This window comes from Phaenicophaeus curvirostris, chromosome 2 (genome assembly GCF_032191515.1).
Source record: "Phaenicophaeus curvirostris isolate KB17595 chromosome 2, BPBGC_Pcur_1.0, whole genome shotgun sequence".
NCBI lineage: Eukaryota > Metazoa > Chordata > Aves > Cuculiformes > Cuculidae > Phaenicophaeus > Phaenicophaeus curvirostris.
The window spans coordinates 1,309,722-1,331,125 of NC_091393.1; the positions used below are offsets into that span (position 1 = coordinate 1,309,722).

The following is a 21,404-nucleotide window of genomic DNA, read 5'->3' on the forward strand; positions in this document are numbered from 1 at the left end:
AGCCAGGTCACCAGGGTGATCTTATTCCATAAGCAGTGTACGTATCTGCTATAAAAATGAGGTTATGGAAATCTGCAGTTGGCTATGCAGGACTGTTTATTGTCAGACATGCAGTCTTTGAGCTGATCAAGCTGTTCATCAAGGCACTTACTCTCTTGTGGAAAAGCTGTTGTTCAAGAAGCATAGATTTCTATTTTCATGATTTATGTGCTTCACTATATCACTCATTTTCTTGTGTGCGTAGACATGTGCAGCTATAAGCAAACAAAACTCCTTTCTCCAGTAAATGAAAACTGAGCACCTGGTTAGATATGGAGTTCCTAGCTGTGGAAGCCAGGTTCATGCTCTGCTAGTATTTGGCCGTTGATCATAGAATCATAGAATGTTTTGAGTTGCAAGGAACCTTAAGGATCATGTAATCACCCTCCCTGCAATGGGTAGAGATGCGTCCCAGTAGACCAGGCTGCTCAAGGCCCCATCCAGCCTGGCCTTGAACACTTTCGGGGATGGGGCATCCATGGCTTCCCTGGGCAACTTGTTCCAGCGCCTCACCACCCTCATTGTGAAGAATTTCCTCCCTACGTCTAGTCTAAATCTGCCCCTCTACGGTTTAAAGCTATTCCTCCTAGTCCTATCACTACAAGCCTTTGTAGAAAGTCCCTCCCCAGCTTTCTTGTATACCCCCTTCAGGTAGTGGTACTTGATCTTTAAGACAGACTGAAGAAGCATCTCCAGCGTGGCTGAAATGTTGTGCTACACTGGTAAAAGACTTCGGGTAATGACATAGCCCACAACTGCAAAACCAAGCTTTTACTGTTATCTTGGGTTTGGCTTGGTAGGACTTCACAACTTCTTGGTTTGTTTTTACACTTTGTGGGAAATAACCTCTTTTTTAGACTGCAACGAAGTCTTTTGCTGCTATAAATATATCTGTCGTATACAGCATCTTAACTCATTGATAGTGCAGGCAGTAATGCGTAGTTTGTTTCAGATATGAGGGATAGACATGGGGTGAAAGAGCAGGGGCCATGTAGAATACACAGTTTAGTTGTGGTATTATATTAGTAACAGATGTATGTTTGGATTATAGAATTCAAAGTCTCAAAGCTACAATTAAATGGATTTCTAAGTTTCATAAATTTCCATTTGGACTTTGAATTTTTCTTTGCCAAATACTAAAGTAAGTGCTAAGAGGCAAGCCATCAGAAGTCTGCTTAATTTTATTTTGTAACACTTGAAAAATTCTGTGTGAGCTTATTGTAGGTGTTGAACTGAACTACCTTTTTCTGAGAAGATATAAATATATGAAGATTTTAAGGGTAACTATTAAGCTGTAAATACATTATAGATTAATGAGAAAGTCTGATAATGTTGAAACAATTTATATCCTAAGATTTCTCCCTGGGAAGTATACCATATGTGGAAATCATCTCTACTCTTAGTACAACAGTTTAGAAATTCTTTTGGTTTTCAAATTAATTTATTTTCTGAGATACCCATAAGCACATGCCTTACTTGGATGCTTATTCTGTCCTTTCTTCTGAAGCAAATACTGTCCTAGTTCAAGGCTTGTGATCGATTGTCAGATGCTGATTACTACAGATAAAATAAGAGTCTTTCTGCTTAGAGTTACCATTAGCCCTATAGGCTGGGTGACATCTGCTTAGCTCAGTAAGGTGAGTGGAATTATTTACTGTGAGAGTTTCTACTGACATCTCTTGCTGTACTTTACCTAGAGCAGTATTTCAATTATGTATTGTTTTTTGAACATGGCTGCAACCTCGTGCTTGAAAGTGTAGAAAAACATTTGGAAACAGAGTTGAAAACTGAACTGGATTCTCCTTCTGGAACTTTTTTAAAAAAACTCTAATTCCTACCTCCTTTTTCAGATAGCAGTGGCGGTCCGTTTTACAAATAGTCTTGGAATCTTTGGTGCATACTAAATGGAAACAGGAAGAATGTGTTAAGTTTCTGTAAAAGCAAAATTACTAGTGAATTCAGTTGAGTGTAATAATTAGTATGTAAACATGTTCTTGTGAAACAAATACTTGTGAAGGAAAGTTTGTCTCTTCTTTGAATGCCAGCAATTAACGCAGGTGTGGCAGATGTGACTGAGCCTTTAAAAGTCAGTAATGCACAGTTCCAGGATACTGTTGCAGCAATGTTTCCATTTCAGTGGTGTTAGGATAGATGAAACAAGGGCATGTGCCAGTTTGTCCCTGAATGCAACTGAAAAGTGCTTTTGCCCATCCAGTACAGTGGATGATTTTATGCATGTTTTTATAAGATTTCTTTTCTCTGAAAATGTCACTGCACTTTCAGTAATTAGTTTCTGTGTAGCATGTGTTGTCTGGATGTGTGGTCTTTGAAATTTGTGTAATTCTGTTTAGAGAAAACAAATTCAGACTTACATAATTCATGGGTAGATTTAATTAAGTTCTTTCATCATCTGATGGGACAGGGGTGTAACTGTTATAGTGGTGCAGTGTGGAGGCTGCGTGCTGTTTTGATTTACCACTGGGATGTGCTGTGCTGCCATGCTGGATGTTAAAGCTGTCTGTGCCAGTATGATCCTGGAAGACAGAACAGTAGCAAAAATTGGCCTTCCCTTGGCAGTTTATTCATCTCTTTTCTTTTTCTCGGTGGATTATTTTCTGACTTGATTTTCACTGATATGTTGTCTGATTTTTGAGTAAAGGTTGAGAAGTCATCATTGTTAGCCTTCTGTATTTGTTACTTTTCGGTGTTGTAGTGCTTCTTTTTTTTTTGTCATCCTTCAGTGGTGACTTGTGTGTAGCTAGTCCATGTGTTCAACTAACATGTTTTAGTACTTTGCCAGGTGGTCTCATGGCGTTACTAATTCTGCACTCACATGTTTAAAGGTTATCAGTTTCTGTATGCTTGGTTAGGCACGAACAAACACCTCTCAAGTGGAGACTGATCATAATTAATGCACTTTCTCATTTACCTTTTGGCCTAGCAAGTCTCTGAAAACACAGCTTGGCGTGTAATGCAGCTCTTGGCTGCACTGCTGTGGCAGCAAGGGGCATTATTTAGTGGTGGAGCTGGCAGTGCTAGGTTGAGCATTGGACTAAACCTTAAAGGCCTTTCCAACCTAAACAATTCTATGATTCTGTAGTTCTGTGAAATAGGAGGAAGAGTATTTTTCCCTCTGCACTGTGTGCTCACTGCTCACTATGTGACATGTCTATAAAATGCTGCTGGAAGGGTTTTATGTTCTATTCTTTCCCCTTTTTCACCTGAAGAATTAAAAGGTGAGTAAATGTTGGTAGCAATTTGTAATTTGTGCCAGATACTCCATACAGCAGCTGTCTTTTCTGAAGAACTGTGAAACACATGTTGTGGAATATGGGCTGTAGCCCTGCTGCTCCAGTGGGTGTTGCCCTGTGGTGGAGTGTGGCTCAGGTGTTGATCTGCTTGCTGTGTGGCAGATTCAGGACAGGTGGAAACAATAGCCTCTTTCAAAACAACTGGGGTAGAGACCTGTGTAAGCAAGAGATTGGTAGACAGGGTTTCTGGCTGGAGTCCGAGAGGCTGGTACCTGCAGCCATCATTGTGATGTCTGGCTGTGAATTATGGCCACACACACAGTGTCCTGTCCTTCCTACTCCGTGTAAGAGACAGAAAAGCCTGTATGTCTGCTGCCTAGCAGCTGTGGTTCACCTTAAGACACTTAGGTATTCATTTTATGTTAAAACACTGTGCTATAAATAGGGATAGTGAAACACCAACAGAGCATATGTTTTTCCCTGCACGCATGAAGTGGCAGCCTCTGACAAACAGCTGGAGTGGTAATGGTTTTGGCCACTATCCTTAAGTGTATGTGACTAGGAGGTGGAGTGTTCTGAAGAAACCAAACTCCTCAAAATTCTCTTCTCAGAGATTGGGTATTCTCATTCTTTGTAACTAAGAACTAATCTGTGGACTGTATTTTGACCTTTCCAAGAAATACTGGCTGGGACTGATCCTGTGTGTTATGTTAACAGGATAAACTGAAGCTGTACAAGGCATTTTGTATCATTTTTTATCCCTTCACAGCTCCTCAAGTTATAGCGCTGTCTGCAGACATAACGGACTCTGCTCTTTATCCATCTTGTAATTTATTTATCATTGAGTATTGGAGTATCATATATTTGTGGTGAAGAAAGGGAAGATGGTATATTCCTATAGTATATACTATTCTATATATATACTATATAGTATATACCTATTCCTAGGTATATACTATAAGTTAGCTTTTCTATGACATTTGAGCAAATATAAGGAGAGTTTGTAAAAGCATGAGGTTTGGGATTTTTTTTTTTTTTTTTTTTTAGAGGGGAATGGCAGTAATCTAGCTTGTTTTTGGCTGAACCACTGGTTACCCCAGTGCATGCCCTGGAAAGGTGTTACTCAAGATGTAAGATCGGTTTGATTACAGTATTGTGGCATAGTGCAAATGAGTATGTAAGAATTTTCAGGCGTGACTCCACACAACCTGTATGTGAGGGAGAGATGTCTGTGACGAATTGCTTCAGATTTTAGTATTTTCTGTAGGAACTATGCACTTCTGCTTGAGTTCATGTGGTTTTGGGGGTTTGTTTTCTTTCAGGCATTTGTGGAGGCTCAGAACAAGCTTACAGTACCCTTCCTCGAGCAGTGTCCTGTCAGAGGACTGTTCAAAGAACGTATGACTGAACTCTACGATTATCCTAAGTACAGTTGCCACTTCAAGAAAGGAAAAAGGTATGTAAGGAATGTCTTTGTACGTGGTGATGAATGTGGAACAAGTCAAAATCAACTACTAGTTAGGAAAACAAAAATTATATTTGTATTTTTTCCTTTATAGTTGGTAATTAGGAAAAGTAAGCCAATGTTATATATATGGTTGCATGATTCAGAGCACTCAGTGCTTGTCTGTCTCCAGTTCCTGGACATATTATCTTGTTGTACTTTTATTGTCTTTATATAGGAAGGACTGTGAGCTTAGAAAAACTCAGACAGCTGTTGTAAAAGTAAAGCTTCGAGGAGTTCCTGTCAGGGTTGATCGCTGTTAGTGCAGTTAAAGGCACCTCATCCTGAAAACAGCACAAGTCTGTCATGAACATGTTGTTCTAAATATTTACTAAAATACTGCTCTTACGTTGGACATACTTTGAGCAGCTTTTACGATTTTTGTTTACTCATAGCCAGTGAAAAGCAATGGCAATTCCCTTGTGACAAACAGTTCCTCTATCTGCAAAGGATGGGGGAAAAATTGTTTGGAGGGATAAAGGTAACTGATTAAAAAAGATCTGTCTTTTAAGAAATAAAGGAATTGTGCCATGTTCCAATACTTGATCTACTTGTATCCCTGTTTTTGTTCTGTGGCTAACTAAGGAGGTGTGCTTGTATGGTTTATGGAAGTTCTGGAAACTGCAGCTGCTACTCAGTTTTGTGTGACCTCTTTCAGAAATGCTAGCAGTCTGCTAGTGGAGAGGAGTAAAAGGATGAAACTGCTGAATAACATAGTAACATCCAAAGATTGTTTTAGTAGTTGAAAGAGATGTAGTGTGAACAGCCAGCTGTTCATAGTCAGGGTAAATGCAGACAGTTGTTTTCAGTATTTTCAATTTGTTTGATCCTTGTTGAGTGAACACCCAGAAATGCCAGGTATATTCTCACTGTCATCCACAGGAAAGAGCAGAAGATATCTCATTGCCTTAAGATTTCCGCACAGACATTGAGGGAGATCTGCTTCTCATTAGTGATCTGTCCCACGCTGTGAGCAGGATGTGAATAATTGTCACTGAGGGAGGGCAAGCCTGTGCTGTGTGTGGGTTTTTTAAAAATGATATTGTGACCAGTGAACCCAGGCTGATGTTGATTTAAGTTGTCACTGATGTATAGAGGTGTGAGGGTTAAGCCCAGAAGCAGTGAAGCTGCTGTAGGACAGTATTGCTTCTGGGGAAATGAGCCTTGCTGAGCAGGTCAGGCGGAGCTTATTAGTTTGTATGTGATGCTCATGCAGATGTAGTTATGCTGTATCTGGTTCTGGAGCAGGCCTGTTCGGTGACTGCTCTGGGTTCTCTGACCCATTCTCCCTGTACAGTGCAAACATGCCTGGGTGTGGTTATCTTTAATGCTGATAAGGCTTGATATTGCGGAACTATACATGGCAGTGATGAATATAGTCTCAACTGGGAATAGAAAGTCTTAATTCAATGCAGCTGACTGTCCTCCAGGAAGTGCATTTATGACAGGAGCTTCATGTGCTTTAATTTATGACACCTTACCTTGATTTTAATAGATGTCTTTTTAGTTTTTCTGACTGTTACTCTGATTCTTGGCATGTGCTGAACTTAAATCACAGTGCCTTAAAAATCATACCAAAACCCCACATACTGTGGTGTTTGAGGAGATCAAGAGGACTCTACCAAGTTAAGTAACACTTACTAAAGGGTAGGGGGAGGAACTGTTCTATTTGAAGAACCACCTAAATTTCCTGTGACACTTAAATTCTTAAATTTAATTACTCCAGTTTTCTGCCCAAGAATAGCTGTTAAAGGACAGTATCTGAAGAGCTGTTCTGTAGAATCTGCAGAATGGAGTGTACCCAGGGAAATGCTGTGCCTGTCGCATTGTTTGACCTTTTCTTCCCAACTTATTGCCCAGCATTGCAGAGGTGCAATTGGCTAGAAAATGCATGGTCAAATGGAAAATTGCATCTTTTACTTATGTTCCTTTAAATCTCTTGATTTTTTAAATTTTTTTAATTATTATTTTGTAACTGTTGCAGTTGAACCAGAACACTCTCAGTAAGCATTATTGTTAGTATTTGAACATATTACTAGTTCGTATTGTTAGCCAGGCCTTTGTGAATATAGTTCCTCCTTCTTGGTTTACCAGGTTCCTGTGCTTGTATCCAAGTACTGGAGAGTTGTAGAGAGTGTGTGAATTTGTTTAGGTTTGAACGTTAATGCTTAAATTCCCCTGTTCCCCCAGGTCAAGCTGCTATTTGATTTATAAAGTCACAGGTTTGTGTAGTAAAGTTCAAAAGTCCTATGAAGGAAGAAAAGTGTAGTATCTATAAATTGCATAAATAGTTATTGATTTATTTGCACTCTGTAGTCTTATGATGTGAAGAGTATTTCTTACTAATGAGAATTCTGTAATTCTCTTCTTCTCTAAACCTTTTCGAAACACACACAGTTTTAGCAACATTAGGAAACACTTGTAACATCTGTCTACCTCCTGATACCGATTGAAAGCAGCAATATGAATGACTAAGCTTAAAACTTAGGTAATGGGAACCTTTACCAATGTTTGTAACAGAGAAACACTGTGGCTGCCAGAGCTGTTTAACATAGACAGTTATTTAACCTTTATAGTATGCTTAGCTTTGTTTGAAATGCACTGTGGCAAATACCAAATGCAGCTTTTATTTTTAAAAGATGTTTTAGATGCATCCTACAGGCTCATCTCTACAATCTATATCACATTGGGATGAGAGTCCTCATTTTAAGAGGCCTAGAAACTGGTGTTTGGGCTTCTTCTGCACTAGGTGGGAGAGAAAGCCACCTACAGAGGATAGTTAAATTCCCGATGACCACAAAGGAAGCTATAATTCTTACTGTACTGTGAAGCTTGTGTTTCCCTTATATATTTATTTCTTTTATTCAATTCATTACAATCTCGTACGTGTTTTTCTTGCTTGTCTAACTGAAAATCTGTGTTCTTCCTACTTACTGTTCCCTTTTCTGTTCTTTTAGGTATTTTCATTTCTACAATACAGGACTGCAGAACCAGCGAGTTTTATATGTACAAGACTCCTTGGATGCTGATGCCAAAGTATTTCTTGATCCAAATAAGCTTTCTGATGATGGCACTGTGGCTTTACGAGGTTAGTGAGACAGCAGTTCCTGCTGAATAAATCTCAGTCTTCAGGAGAAGCTGGAAATGGTTTCCAGCTTTTCACCTGTAGAAGTATGGCTTGTTTTAATCAAAGCAGTCACAATAGCCATATGTGTGTTTGTATAGTGTTTCAGAAGAGCACTGCTAAATCTATATTGTATTCACAATTAACTTGGTTTAATTTCTCAGTCTTTTTTTTTTTCACAACTCTGTAAGAGGTTTCCACTGAAATATGAACAGATCTTTAGGCTGTCCGTAGCAAGTAAAAAAATTTATGTATTTATATTTAATTATCTTAAAATTGTATTTTGAATCTTTAACATAAGCCAACAAGTAAGAGACTGTGAATGAATGTAGCATTAACTTTTAGGAGAATGACAGAATTACTTGAGTTCTTGAGGTCTTTTACTTGTGTTAGCTGTCCATTTTCCTGCTCCCTTTTGGCTTATTTTAGAAGCAAACTCTTGGACGTAGAAGTCCTTTAAGTCTATTCAGTGCCAGTTAATAAAAACAAAGGAAAATTAGTGAATGCTGCTTTAAGTGTGACCTAGTTGAAAAGAATCAATATGGCTTTTTTCGATGAGAAGTCCTGCCTTACACTGTGGATGTAATGAATTTGGTTCATATAACCTTTCTGTTTTTCTACAAAGCTTATGACGAAATCTCTTTCTAAATGCACTTAGAGAAAGAACAGCTATGGAACAAGAGAGGGAACATCTGTTGTTGATAAATAATTTATTGAAAGGCAAGGACAAGAATAACTGATTGGCACTCAAACTGGAAATCACCAGCAGAGTTCTGCTGGGGACTGTGCAGGAGGGACTTGCACTGTTCAGTGTGTTCATTCATATTAGAAAAAGGAGTGAGCAGTGGGGTGGTAGTTTGGTGACAATACAAAGTCATTCCAGGTAAAGGCTGAAGAATAACTGTGATAGAGCTGCAGGAAGATAACAGGGAGTGAGCGATAAATTAACAGGTAAAAGTCTCTGTGCAGATAAATAAGTGATGCACGGGGGACAAACAATCCTAACCTCATTTGCAGAGGGGTGGCTGGAATGGACTCTGAGCTGACCTTGACCACTTGGGAACAATTCTTAAGCTGTAATAATAGATTGTTCCATGAAAATGTTGGCCTAGTTCTCAGTAGCAGCCAAACAAGCACATCAAGTGTCATAAATGATTAAGAAAGAAATAGAGAACAAACTAGAAGACGTCATTACATTAGCAACTCAGGGATTTATGCACTGGCATTTAATTCTAAATATAGTCCAGTCCCTTCAGCTCAAAAGGGGCTCTGAAATACAGTTCAGAGAAGGGCTGTAGGAACAATCAAAAGTACAGAGCCAAGGTCAGGAACAATTGAGTGTGCCCATACCAATCAGTCCGGAAAAGGACAGTTTAGCAGGGATATAATGGAGGTCTGAAGAATCATTTGTGGCATGCAGTAACATGAAGAGAGTGAATAGGTAGGTTATTAATGGGTTTTTTTCTATTACAAGAATGAGGGGATATCAAATGAAGGCAGTGGTAGCTGATCCCAGAGCAGACAAAAGAAGGTGGTGGTTCCTAAGCTAAAAATGATCAGAGTTTATAAGAATATTTGTGGGAAATTCTACATGTGCTTGCATTGTTCTTACTCTGGTAGGCATTTCCTTGTTGTTTTTCCTGAGGACAGCTAGGTGCAATCTTGTTCTGAATCGGAATGGCCACTTTTATGTTCTTGTGGGGGAAGAACATATTAGGGTGGCATAGTGGTGTCTCTCAAAGCTATGATTTCTATGACATGCAACTATTTTGTTTTTTTCAGTAGTTACTTTCTAGTCTGTACAGGCCTACAATAATTCAATCTCTTCATTTGAGTGGATTTGCAAGAATGAATTTCATAGAATCATAGAATAACCAGGTTGGAAGAGACTCACCGGATCATTGAGTCCAACCATTCCTATCAAACACTAAACCATGCCCCTTAGCACCTCGTCCACCCGTGCCTTAAACACCTCCAGGGAAGGTGAATCAACCACCTCCCTGGGCAGCCTGTTCCAGTGTCCGATGACCCTTTCTGTGAAGAATTTTTTCCTAATGTCCAGCCTATTAATTCCGCTTTAAGTTCTCTACCTGTGTGCGTTTTCAGGCTCCGCCTCTTCACCCCAAACTCAGGGAAGCAGAATTATTGCACAAATCATAGTTCAGATGTTGCGCTTAAGTGGTGTTACTGAACATACATACTTGAGTATGCATGCCTAAACTCAGATCTGTGAACCACTTGAGAAGTCCACAGACTGGAAAAGTGCTGCAAATCCCAGATGACAGCAGGTGTAGTGGCACTGCGTCTTGGAAAATAAACCCTCTTTGGTGTTTGATGAACGCAAGTCTTACATTGACTTCCCATTTTCACCTCTTTCATTGGAATTTGGTAATGTGTAGTAAATAATAAAAAGCTGTGTGGCAAAATAACACTTTTTTGAAAATACCGATTCCTTGAGCTGGTTCTTACTTGATTTTGTTTGGTTCTAATTTCCTAGGTTACGCATTCAGTGAAGATGGTGAATACTTTGCATATGGCCTGAGTTCTAGTGGCTCAGATTGGGTTACTATTAAGTTTATGAAAGTGGAAGGTCCTGAGGAACTTCCAGATACACTGGAGAGAGTTAAATTCAGTTGCATGGCTTGGACCCATGATGGGAAAGGCATGTTCTATAACTGCTATCCAAAACAAGAAGGAAAAAGTGATGGTAAGTATGGCTGTATTAATTGCATGCATTTGGAAGCAAAATGGCCTTTGCGGTAAATTTGTGCAGGAAATAACTAGCTCTACTAGTTGATAAAATTAGATATCGGATGATGTCTTGTATGACCAAAGCCTATACTCAGTTAATGTGTGTATGCTCTTGTCTACACGTCCCTGTCTTTCTCCTTAAAGTTTGTTGCTCCTTTTCTTTTTCTCTGCAATGAGGGTGTTATTGGCTGGAATTTGATGTCTGGAGACAGCTTACTTAGGTCTTTACCCCTTATGTATTTGTTTGGGCATAGATGAACAGGCTTGAGAGGTTGACCTGATGGATAGCAATCTGGAGCATAAGTTTTTTGTTATTCAACCAGATTAGTTCATCTGTGTTTCATAGCACAGCAACACAAAACATTTGTGCTAGCAAAACTCAAGTAGCTGCACCCAAAGGGGAATAAATTGCTGAGGGCATCAATAGGGAAGGACTTTAGCAGCTCTTATTATGAGCACTGCTACTGGAAAGCTTCTTTTGGAGCTATGCTCTTTGTTAAACCTTGGAAAGAGCCTGAACTTTGCCCCTGTATTTGCTTTTGCAGCCTCTCTTTTTGCCAAACTCACGAATTAGATATCCACCTTGTGTTTTTTAACTTTTAAACATGCTTGTAGTTCAGACACTGAAGTTGCAAGAAAAATGATAATAAAAAATCAACTAGCACTACATGCAGTGCTTTAAAATACTTCATTTTTTATTTTAAGCAAATGGAAGTATGTCTGTATATAGGCATATTAATTAGCAATAAGTCTCCCCTTAGTTGCTCAGAGTGAACTGGAAGCAAAAACATCATTGGGGGTGGCAGGGATTGTTGTAATTTTTCTTAGCCTGCCTACAGCTTCTAGAAAGCAAAGCTTGAAATGATATATCTTCAGATTTGGAGGATGTATTATCACCAATAAAAGCAAAGGGTAACTGAGCAGGTTTGCAGTGTGGTTTGAAGTTTTGTTTTGGTTTTGAGCATGGTGGTTGTTTCCAGGGAAATGATTGTAGACTCGAAGCATTCATAGTTCTCTCTGCTGAATCACAGAAAGATTCAGGTTGGAAAACACCTTTAAGATCATCAAGTCTAACTGTTAACCTAGTACTGCCAAGTTCACTGCTAAACTGTATTCCTAAGCACTACATCTACAGATTTTTTAAATAACTCCAGGGATGGTGACTCAAGCACCTCCCTAGGCAGCCTGTTCGAATCCTTGACAGACCTTTCTGTGAAGACATTTTTCTAGATATCCGGTCTAAACCTCCTATAGTGCAATTTGCCATTTCCTCTCATCCTGTCGCTTGTTACTTGGAAGAGGAGACCAACACCCACCTTGCTACAACCTCCTTTCAGGTAGTTGTAGAGAGCGATTAGGTCTCACCTGAGCCTCCTCTTCTCTAGACTGAACAGACCCAGTTCACTCAGCTGCTCCTCATAAGACTTGTGCCTCAGGCCCTTCACCAGCTTTGTTGCCCTTCTCTGTACATGCTCTAGCAGCTCAGTGTCCTTCTTCTAGGGAAGGGCCCAAAACTGAACACAGTATTTGAGGTGCGGCCTCACCAATGCATGGTACAGTGGAAGGATGACTTCTTTGGTCTTGATGGCCACATCATTTCTAATACAGGCCAGGATGCCATTGGCTTTCTTTGCCACCTGGGCACGCTACTGTCCTGTATTCAACCAGCTGTTGACCAACACACCCAGATTCTTTTCCACTGGGCAGTTTTCTAGCTGCTCTTCCCCAAGCCTGTAGTGTTGCATGGGGTTATTGTGGCCCAAGTGCAGGACCTCACACAGCCTCATTAAACATCATACAGTTGGTCTCAGCCCATTGATCCAGCTTGTGCAGATGCCTTTCTAGAGCCTTCCTTTGCTCAAGCAGATAACACTCCTCAACTTGGTGTCGTCTGCAAACTTACTGAAAGTGCACTGGATCCCCTCATCCACATAATTGATAAAGGTGCTAAACAGAAGAAGCCTTAACACTTAACTGTGAGGTATACCACTTGTGACTGACCTCCAGCTGGGTTTAACTCTGTTCACCACAACCCTCTCAGCATAGCCATCCAGCCAGATTGTGCCCATTCAAGCCAGAAGCATTCCATTTCACCACGAGATCCCTGTTGTAAACAGCATAAAGGCTTCACAAAAGTCAAGGTAGGCAATGTCCACAGCCTTTCCCTTGTCTACTAAGCAGGTCACCTTGTCATAGAAAGAGATCAGGCTAGTCAGGCAGGACCTGCCTTTTCCAAACCCATGCCAACTGGTCCTGATCACCTGCTTGTCCTGCACGTGCAGCGTGATGGTACTCAAGATTATGTGCTCCATAAGCTACCCCAGTTACTTTTTCTTGTCTATTCAGAGAGATACAGAAGTTTCTAAGGGTTTTATCTGGCTGTTGTTGGATTTCTTTGAGAGCTAATTGATTTAAATATCTGCATTTCACTAGGCACCGAGACTTCCACTAATCTGCACCAAAAGCTGCATTATCATGTATTAGGAACTAACCAGTCAGAAGATATCCTATGTGCTGAATTTCCTGATGAACCAAAATGGATGGGTGGAGCTGAGGTATGGTGAACACCCTGAAGCTTCTAATTTTGTTCAGTTTTTCAGATTCTAGCAACTTGTAATAGTTATAAAGCAGAAAACATTTTGTTAGTGTTACAGGGTTGACCATTGAACTAAGTATCATTGACTTAAGAATTGCTGAAAATAAGACTGGTCTGCTTTAAATCAGTCCTCAATCCTGTAATGACACAATCACATACCCTCTTTCTTCATTGAGGACGTTCTGCCTGTTGTGAATTCCAGGACAGACAAGGATCATTGATGGACAATGTGTCACTCTTCTTGTTTGTTCTTAGTGTCGAGTCCCAGCCTTCACTTCATACACAGAAAGCTTATTCCAGTAATCGGCACGTCTGAGTATTCCCTGACACTTTTTAAAAAAAATATTTATTTTTCTGTTATCTTTCCTGAAAATGAAATACATCTGTTCTACTTACTTGAAGAATGCAGGCATGCAAGGTAAAATCTGGTAATACTGTGTGCATGGCTGGAGACTTTTACGTTTCCATACAACAGGTTTTATCAGCACAAATATTGTGTGGAATGTGTTATTGGAGATGGAATAAGTAACTGCTGGAATTGATTTCTTAAGCTTATTTTGTTGAACTACTAATATGTTGTGCAAAGTCCCCTTGAACCATGATGGTAGGTAACCGTGCTCTGATCTTCCTTACATTAACCATTCAAAAAAGCTCAGGTTTTGTAGTTACTGTGTGTTTTATTGTTCATATAAGTTTTAACAGTGCTTGACAGCGTTAGCTGTTTTAAGTGCCGTTGGAATGTAGTGGTGGTCATTCTGTTTATCAAGGAATTGACCTTTTTCCAGTGGATAAAGCCTGTTGTAATTCTCTCTGTTCTCCTAGCTGCATATTCAATTGTTATATTTTGTTTCTATACAGGGTCTGTTTTGGTGTGACACTCTTTATAAAATGAAATGTTTTTACCGTGATTTGGGGTATTCAGTTACTAGAATTCCTTTTTGCTGAGAGTTTCTCTTTTTTAAAAATGTGATCATCAGTCTGTGTTCACTCTTCAACATATCAACCCATGAACATGTTGGAGGTTTCTTTTCTGTACCCTGCCAGGAAAGAAAGGTTCTTTCAAAAGACTTGAACAGAGGGATTCAAAATATGACAGTGAGTGAGAATGCGAAAGGCTCCCCAGGAAAGTTACCACACTGAGCTTTCTATATACAGATCAGACTTATCTGTAGGTTCTGTTGTGTTTATTTGGTAATAAAATGGAATTTGGAAATAATTATCCTTATTTTTCCCTAGTTCTATAAATAAACGGGCTTTCTTTTGGTGACAGATATCTTGTACTGATGTATCCACTGATTCACATGAATGATGCATATTATTATTATTATTGCTGTGCAGTGTCGTGAGGTAAACTACACATGTTGTTGTGAAGGCAAATTAATTTTCTGTGGAGGAGTGCTGTTGCAGTCTGATTCATTAGACCATACAGCTTTTTAGGGTAGTGAAATTTGGCAGTCTCAGATGGTATTAAATGCAGTGGAAATGATACCATATGTATTAGACATGGAGGTAGACATGTCTTACAGGTAGCAGAACCTTCTTTGAGGTCATAGCACACGAACAGAGCCTTTTCTTATCTAAGTTGAAGAAGTGGGGAAGGAACATTTTGAGATAAGAAACAGAGCCGAATATGAGGAGGACCGGTGGCAGAGAATTTGTACTATAGCACAGTTAGTAGCAAAGAGTTTGCCTGGCCAGGGTGCAGAGAAGCAGCCATCTCCTGGCTCTTCTATTGTGAAAGAAAAGCTTGAGGCAGCCTTATATGTAAAAGAAGTATCTTTTTGCCTGATATAAAACGTCTCAGGTAATATATAGCCCTTGTATGAAATGACCAAAAGGTCTTTGAGGTAGGAAGAGGGAACCGACACCAATAGCTCTTGCTGTAGAACAGGAAAATAATAGAATTTGGTGCAGCTACCAGTTTTGAAACCACTGGAATTGAAACAGTATTGGGTGAGTGGCGATGATAGTGAGCAGAGATCAACCTCGCTACTGTAGGTTCTTGTCTAATAAATCTGTGTGGCTGCCTTATGATGTTTTTCCTGACTTCTAGCAGGTATAAACTTCCAGAGATGTTGGTATTTTCTTAAGAACAGCTATTTTAAGGAGGAGTGATAAAGCAGTGATCGAACTTGCAGAGAGAAAATCAGAACAGCGAAAGCCCAACTAGAAATTGAATTGGCCAATTCTGTGAAAGGCAATTTTTTTTTTCTACAAGTATATTAGCAATAAAAGGATGGACAAGGAGAATATCTGTCCTTTACTGGATGCAGAGGGAACAATAATGACAAAGAATGAGGGTAGAGCTGAAGTGCTTGATGCCTTCTTTGCCTTAGTTGTTAATACTAAGGCCAGCTGTTCTCCAAGTACCCTGTCCCCCTGAGCCAGAAGACGAGGATGGGAAGCACAGCAAAGTTCCAATGATCCAAAAGGAAATGGTTAGAGATCTACTCAGCCAGCTGGGTATTCACAAGTCTATCGGGCCAGATGGGATCCACTCAGGGGTTTCGAGGAAACTGGCAGAGGTGCTCACCAAACTCCTTTCCATCGTCTACCAGCAGTTCTGGCTGACTGGGGAAGTTCTGGTGCACTGGTGGTTGTCAAATCACAGAATCACTAGGTTGGAAAAGACCCACAGGATCATCGAGTCCAACCATTCCCATCAACCACTAAACCATGTCCCATGTAAATGCTACGCCTGTTTACAAGGAGGGTCAGAGGGAGTATCCAGGGAACTACAGGCCTGTCAGTCTGACCTCGGTGCTGAGGAAGGTCATGGAGCAGGTCATCTTGAGTGCCTTCACACAGCACATGCAAGACAATTGAGTGATCAGGCCTAGTCAACAGGGGTTTATGAAAGGCAGCTCCTGCCAAACTAACCAGATCTCCTTCTGTGACAAGGTCACCCACTTAATGGATGAGGGAAAGGCTGTGGATGTACTGTATCTGGACTTTAGTAAAGTCTTTGATGCTGTTTCTCACAGAACTCTGCTTGAGAAACTGGCTGCCACTGGCCTGGACAGGTTCACCCTCTGATGGGTTAAAAACTGTCTGGATGGCTGGACCCATAGAGTGATGATAGTAAATGGAGTTAAATCCAGCTGGAGGCTGGACACAAGTGGTGTTCCCCAGCGCTCAGTTTTGGGTCCAGTTTTATTCAATCGCTTTACCATCTGGATGAAGAGATTGTACTCTGAGTAAGTGTGCAGTTGACACTAAGCTGGGGGGAAGTGTTGATCTTGAGGGTAGGGAAGCTCTCCCTGAATATTGTGTTCAATTCTGAGCCCCTCACTACAAGGAGGACATCGAGGCACTGGAGCAAGTCCAGAGAAGGGCAACGAAGCTGGTGAAGGGGTTGGAGACCAAGCCTTATGAGAGGCAGCTGACAGAACTGGGGTTGCTTAGCTTAGAGAAAAGGAGGCTGAGGGGAGACCTTGTCACTGTCTACAACTGCCTGAAAGGAGGTTGTAGCGAGGTGGGTGTTGGTCTCTTCTCCCAAGTAATAAATGATAGAACGAGAGGAAATGGCCTCAAATTGTACTAGGGGAGGTTCAGATTAGGTATCAGGAAAAATTTCTTTACTGAAAGAGTTATCAGGCATTTGAATGTACTGCCCAGGGAAGTGGTTGAGTCGCCATTCCTGAAGGTATTTAAAAGACTATACAAGATGCTCAGGGGTATGGTTTAATAGTGGACAGCTACAGTTGGACTCAATGATCTCAAGGGTCTTTTGCAACCAAGCAATTCTGTGATTCTGAGAGCTTGGTAAATAATCATGAGCTTATCTAAGTGAAAGTACTTTAAAACAGCCGACATTCTGGAGTTGGGCTGTGAGCCCCAGCTGTGAAATGAGGCTCTGTTATCCTGACACTAATGAAAAATGGGTTTTAATGGTCAGGAAAAAAAAATACTCTGCAATTAAAGAAACCAAGCCAAAACAATGCAGTTGCAAAATGTGGTTTCATCCTTGTGCAGTAGGTCTTTTTAGGCCATTCAGACAAATTTTCTGGTCAATTTTTTTAAAGTATGTTTTTGAGAAAGTGGAAGACCACAAAGTAATGGGTTAAAAATTAAAATATCTTTTGTATAAATCAAATTATGTGGCTTACTGGCACTGTCCTGAATATTCTTACTTAGCATTAATGCAGTGCTACAGATTGTTGAGCTGTGCAAAGATATATTTTACATTATATGAAATCCTGCTTTCATGCATTCCTGTCAGACTAATAAAGAAATGTAAGAAAGCTTTGATTTTACAGGGCCTTGCTGTAAAAAGAACATAAGTGAACATTTTGGGGTCTCTTATGTTTTACAAAAGCTGCAGTGAAGAGAGTTGGATTATGGTGGTGGGGTGTAGTCTCAACTAGCAAATATCTATGTATAGTGGGGGCAGAATTTGTACTTCCATACTGGGGTTTAGAGCAGAGTTTGGAGGCCTTGCAACCATTGGGTCGAGAGAGCAAAATCCATTACTTGCAAGTGAAAAGCACCTGACAAGGTGATCCTTCAGAGACTGCAAAAGTGATAATGCTGGCATGATACTTTAAAAAATGAATGATCTTGGGGTGCGCTGTAGGAAGTTGATGTAGAGAAGAAACCAGGTCACTGATTAGGACAGAACAGTTGTGTAAAGTTTTTTCAGCTTCATACAAGATAATGTGTAGGAATGTAGCTTCAGGCTTTTTCCTCATTACCCGTTCAGCACCAGTCCTAAGTATGCTTGAGTTACACAAAATCTGTGGTGCTGAAAATGATGTTGGCGTAGAAATATAGATGCATTTCGAGCTCATCACTTGAATGGATTGCTTGTGAGGAAAAAAAATCTGTTTACTGTTAGTCAGAGTTTTATATTTACAGATGGGTAAGTTTTGAAAAAGAGGCTCTTACACTTTTTCTAGACTAAGGAGCAGATTTATGTATTTCTGGGATGGTGGGGAAGCTGCTCAGAGCAGGGATGGAGGGTTTTTTTAATAACATCCCAGTAGAGGGCAGTCTGGGATGAAGATTTTTAAAACCTTGGCATGTCACAGCTTCTCTTGGAAAAAAGGAGCTTCCCATGCTTCTCTGTTGAAGTGGCGAGTTCTTGCTTCCTCTGCAGACTCATATAGCATATTTCTCTTTCACAGCCAGACTGTTATTCTCAAAGTTAAACAATAAGTTATATAAGAGACTTTCACAGTTTGGTAGTGTTAAAAGTCCCTATGGTACTGGCAGGAAAGTAAACAGGAGAGAAAGGAGGGGCTGAGGGGAACCCTCCCATCGCAGTCCTGCCAGCAGTAAAACAAGTACAGTTTTTCATGTTGTTGTCTAGGAAATTATGTGCACAGTCCCTGAATTGACAATAATTTTTTTTAATCTTTCAAGCTGTCAGTTAACATCAGTGGTTTGCAGCCAGGGAGGTGATTTTGCAAATGAAATTCAGCACAAAGGAGTAAGCTGTTCCAGATACATGCTGGCTATGGTGTGTTTTCACTGCAGGAACTTGGAACAGCAGCATGCATAGGGGAAGAGTGAGCATCATAAACAGGAAAGGCTCAAAACACTGTCAGTTTGCTCCAGTGAGATTCACTGCTGGACTGAACAGCACTGTGGTAATTTTTCTGAATCCTTAACACCGTCTTTGTTAAGGCTGAATCTCGAATAGACACCTTCTATGAAATATATATATATATATATATATGTTTTTGGTTTTGTTTTTTTTCCAGCCCTGGCAACAGGTCTGGAGAATTTTGCCATTAGGAAGCAGGCAGGCAATCTTTCTGGCTGCACATGGGGCTTTGGTAGCTCTTTTACATAGCCAAATTCCTGAGGCTTTGGTGCTTTCATAGAAACATAGAATCATAGAATAACCAGGTTGGAAGAGACAAACACTAAACCATGCCCCTTAGCACCTCGTCCACCCGTGCCTTAAACACCTCCAGGGAAGGTGAATCAAACACCTCCCGGGAAGGTGAATCAACCACCCCCCTGGGTAGCCTGTTCCAGTGCCCAGTGACCCTTTCTGTGAAAAATTTTTCCTCATGTCCAGCCTAAATCTCCCCTGGTGGAGCTTGAGGCCATTCCCTCTTGTCCTGTCCCCTGTCACTTGGGAGAAGAGGCCATCACCCTCCTCTCTACAACCTCCTTTCAGGTAGTTATAGAGAGCAATGAGGCCTCCCCTCAGCCTCCTCTTCTCCAGGCTAAACAACCCCAGCTCTCTCAGCCGCTCCTCATAAGGCTTGTTCTCCAGCCGCTTCACCAGCTTGGTTGCTCTTCTCTGGACTCTGGACTTTCATTGCACTCAAAAGCAAGCTGAAAGCCACAGGAAAGATTGTGATGTCTGTCTGTAACCTCAGAAGGCCACTGATTTTGCTCTGTGCTAGAGTTAAGAAAGAGAAAGCATGTAAAATATGCATGTACATATTGCTGTGTTCATCTTTTGAACAAGGCTATCTCCTGTACTGTTAAAATTGAAACAGTCATAAGCACAATGATGTAGTGTCAAATTCACATTTCTCTGGCCTTCATAGGTCTACTTCAACCCCAGGCTCAGAATAATATGGTCAGAATAGAAATCTTCTTTATTCTAGCAAGGTGTATCTGAAATCAGAAAATAAAAGCTTGGCTGGCATAAGGAAATTGAGTTAATGCCCTAAGCAATTTTTCTATCTTGGGGAATGGTCAGAGAGAGAGCACATTGGAAAGTTGTTTACATATAATCACTCTGTGTCCTGCATAAAGCATGTCAGGCCTGCTTCTTAGAATGTAGCAAGTGGTTTCTTTTGGACATGATTCTGAAATTATGTATTCCTGTGATAAGCAATCATTAGGTCTTTGAAATCTAGTTGATTAAACCAGTATGATGCAAGTAGAGAACAAAACAAACAATTTGCAGCATTATAGGAGCTTAGGTGGTCCCAAGAAGTCGCTTACTTCTTGTCCCAGTCCTCATCTTCTCAAAAGTCTGCTAGAACTTAAAATGCGATAGGAGCTACATGTAAGCTTCAGTGACCTTCTGGCATCGGTGCAAAGATACTGTCAGAACATAGTTTTGTGTTCCTTTCATTACAAACACATCACAGACCCTTCTCCCCCCACCTCACCAACCAGCCTTTCCAGGTCATTTTACACTATGAAAAACTGTTTCTTGTTCTAGGAGAGGAAACAGCTTAACTTTTTCTGGTAGTGAGTTAATAAAAGCAGAATTTGAAAGGCTGGAAGATTACAGTGGGGGTTCTTGACTTTGTCATCGTGCAAACAGAACTTAATGGCACTAGAGCATGCATATGGCTATGATGTTAGAGCATTTGATTGAGGCTGTTCAGACAGCGTAATCACTCTCATGTTTTAGTGACCAAATATTTTGACAAATTCTACAGGAATTTTTGCTTTTTTCCTCTGTGGAAGAATTGCAGTTTGTGGATTTTATGTTCAGTATTTTGTTTTACTCAACTGATACAAAGCTGTAAAATACTGATACGTAAAGCAAGGCAGGTAATTTCTGCATCAATCTGAAATGTCTCTTTCATGTAGATTCTTCTTGGTCAAATCATATTCGTGTTCAGTGGTGTAATGCAAAAATCTTTGTCTGGCATGTACCTAAAGTTTAGCTCTGTTTTATTGTGGTGGCTGGGTGCATTCCTAGATGACTACAAAAAAAAAATAAAATTCCAGTTAATCACTGTGGATGGTTTAAACTGTTGTATCCATAGTGTATAGTGAAAAGTGTAGGAATTTTAAAATGTGGCCTATTGGTGCTATGAGCTTTTAATTCCTACTTAATTAATGCCATGCATTGCATGGTGGCATCTTTATTGCTGCCCATTCTGCCTTCTCTGGATGGTTTGATATTCCCATACCTGGGTACATGAACTCCAGTTACCAATTTGTCCTGTTGACTTGATTTGAAAGCTTTGATTCTGTCTGTGATTTTGTAAGCTTTGATTATTTTTTTAATGTGTTTCATTTGCTCAGTTTCATTGGAAATGCATTAGATAGCAATGGCAGCTGCCATCTTCCATAAGCAAAGGAAGCTAGTGTATGAAGAACAGTAATTTATAAAATAATTGCAGACCAGGTTGTAGATTATAAGTGTGTTGATATCTGCAGGTAAAGAAGTCAGTTTAGCTTTTCCTGTGCACAGGTATATTATAACAGAGT

The 21,404-nt window shown here is 40.3% G+C and overlaps 1 protein-coding gene across 1 annotated transcript in view; it reads left to right on the forward strand.

Annotated features, from left to right (window-relative positions):
- LOC138717587 (prolyl endopeptidase-like) overlaps positions 1-21,404 on the forward strand; it is a 105,960-nt gene that overhangs the window by 4,128 nt on the left and 80,428 nt on the right. The window contains exons 3-6 of the mRNA XM_069851116.1: positions 4,613-4,746; positions 7,752-7,882; positions 10,416-10,625; positions 13,103-13,224. Coding sequence (XP_069707217.1) covers positions 4,613-4,746; positions 7,752-7,882; positions 10,416-10,625; positions 13,103-13,224 — 597 coding nt within the window. The remainder of the gene's footprint in view (positions 1-4,612; positions 4,747-7,751; positions 7,883-10,415; positions 10,626-13,102; positions 13,225-21,404) is intronic.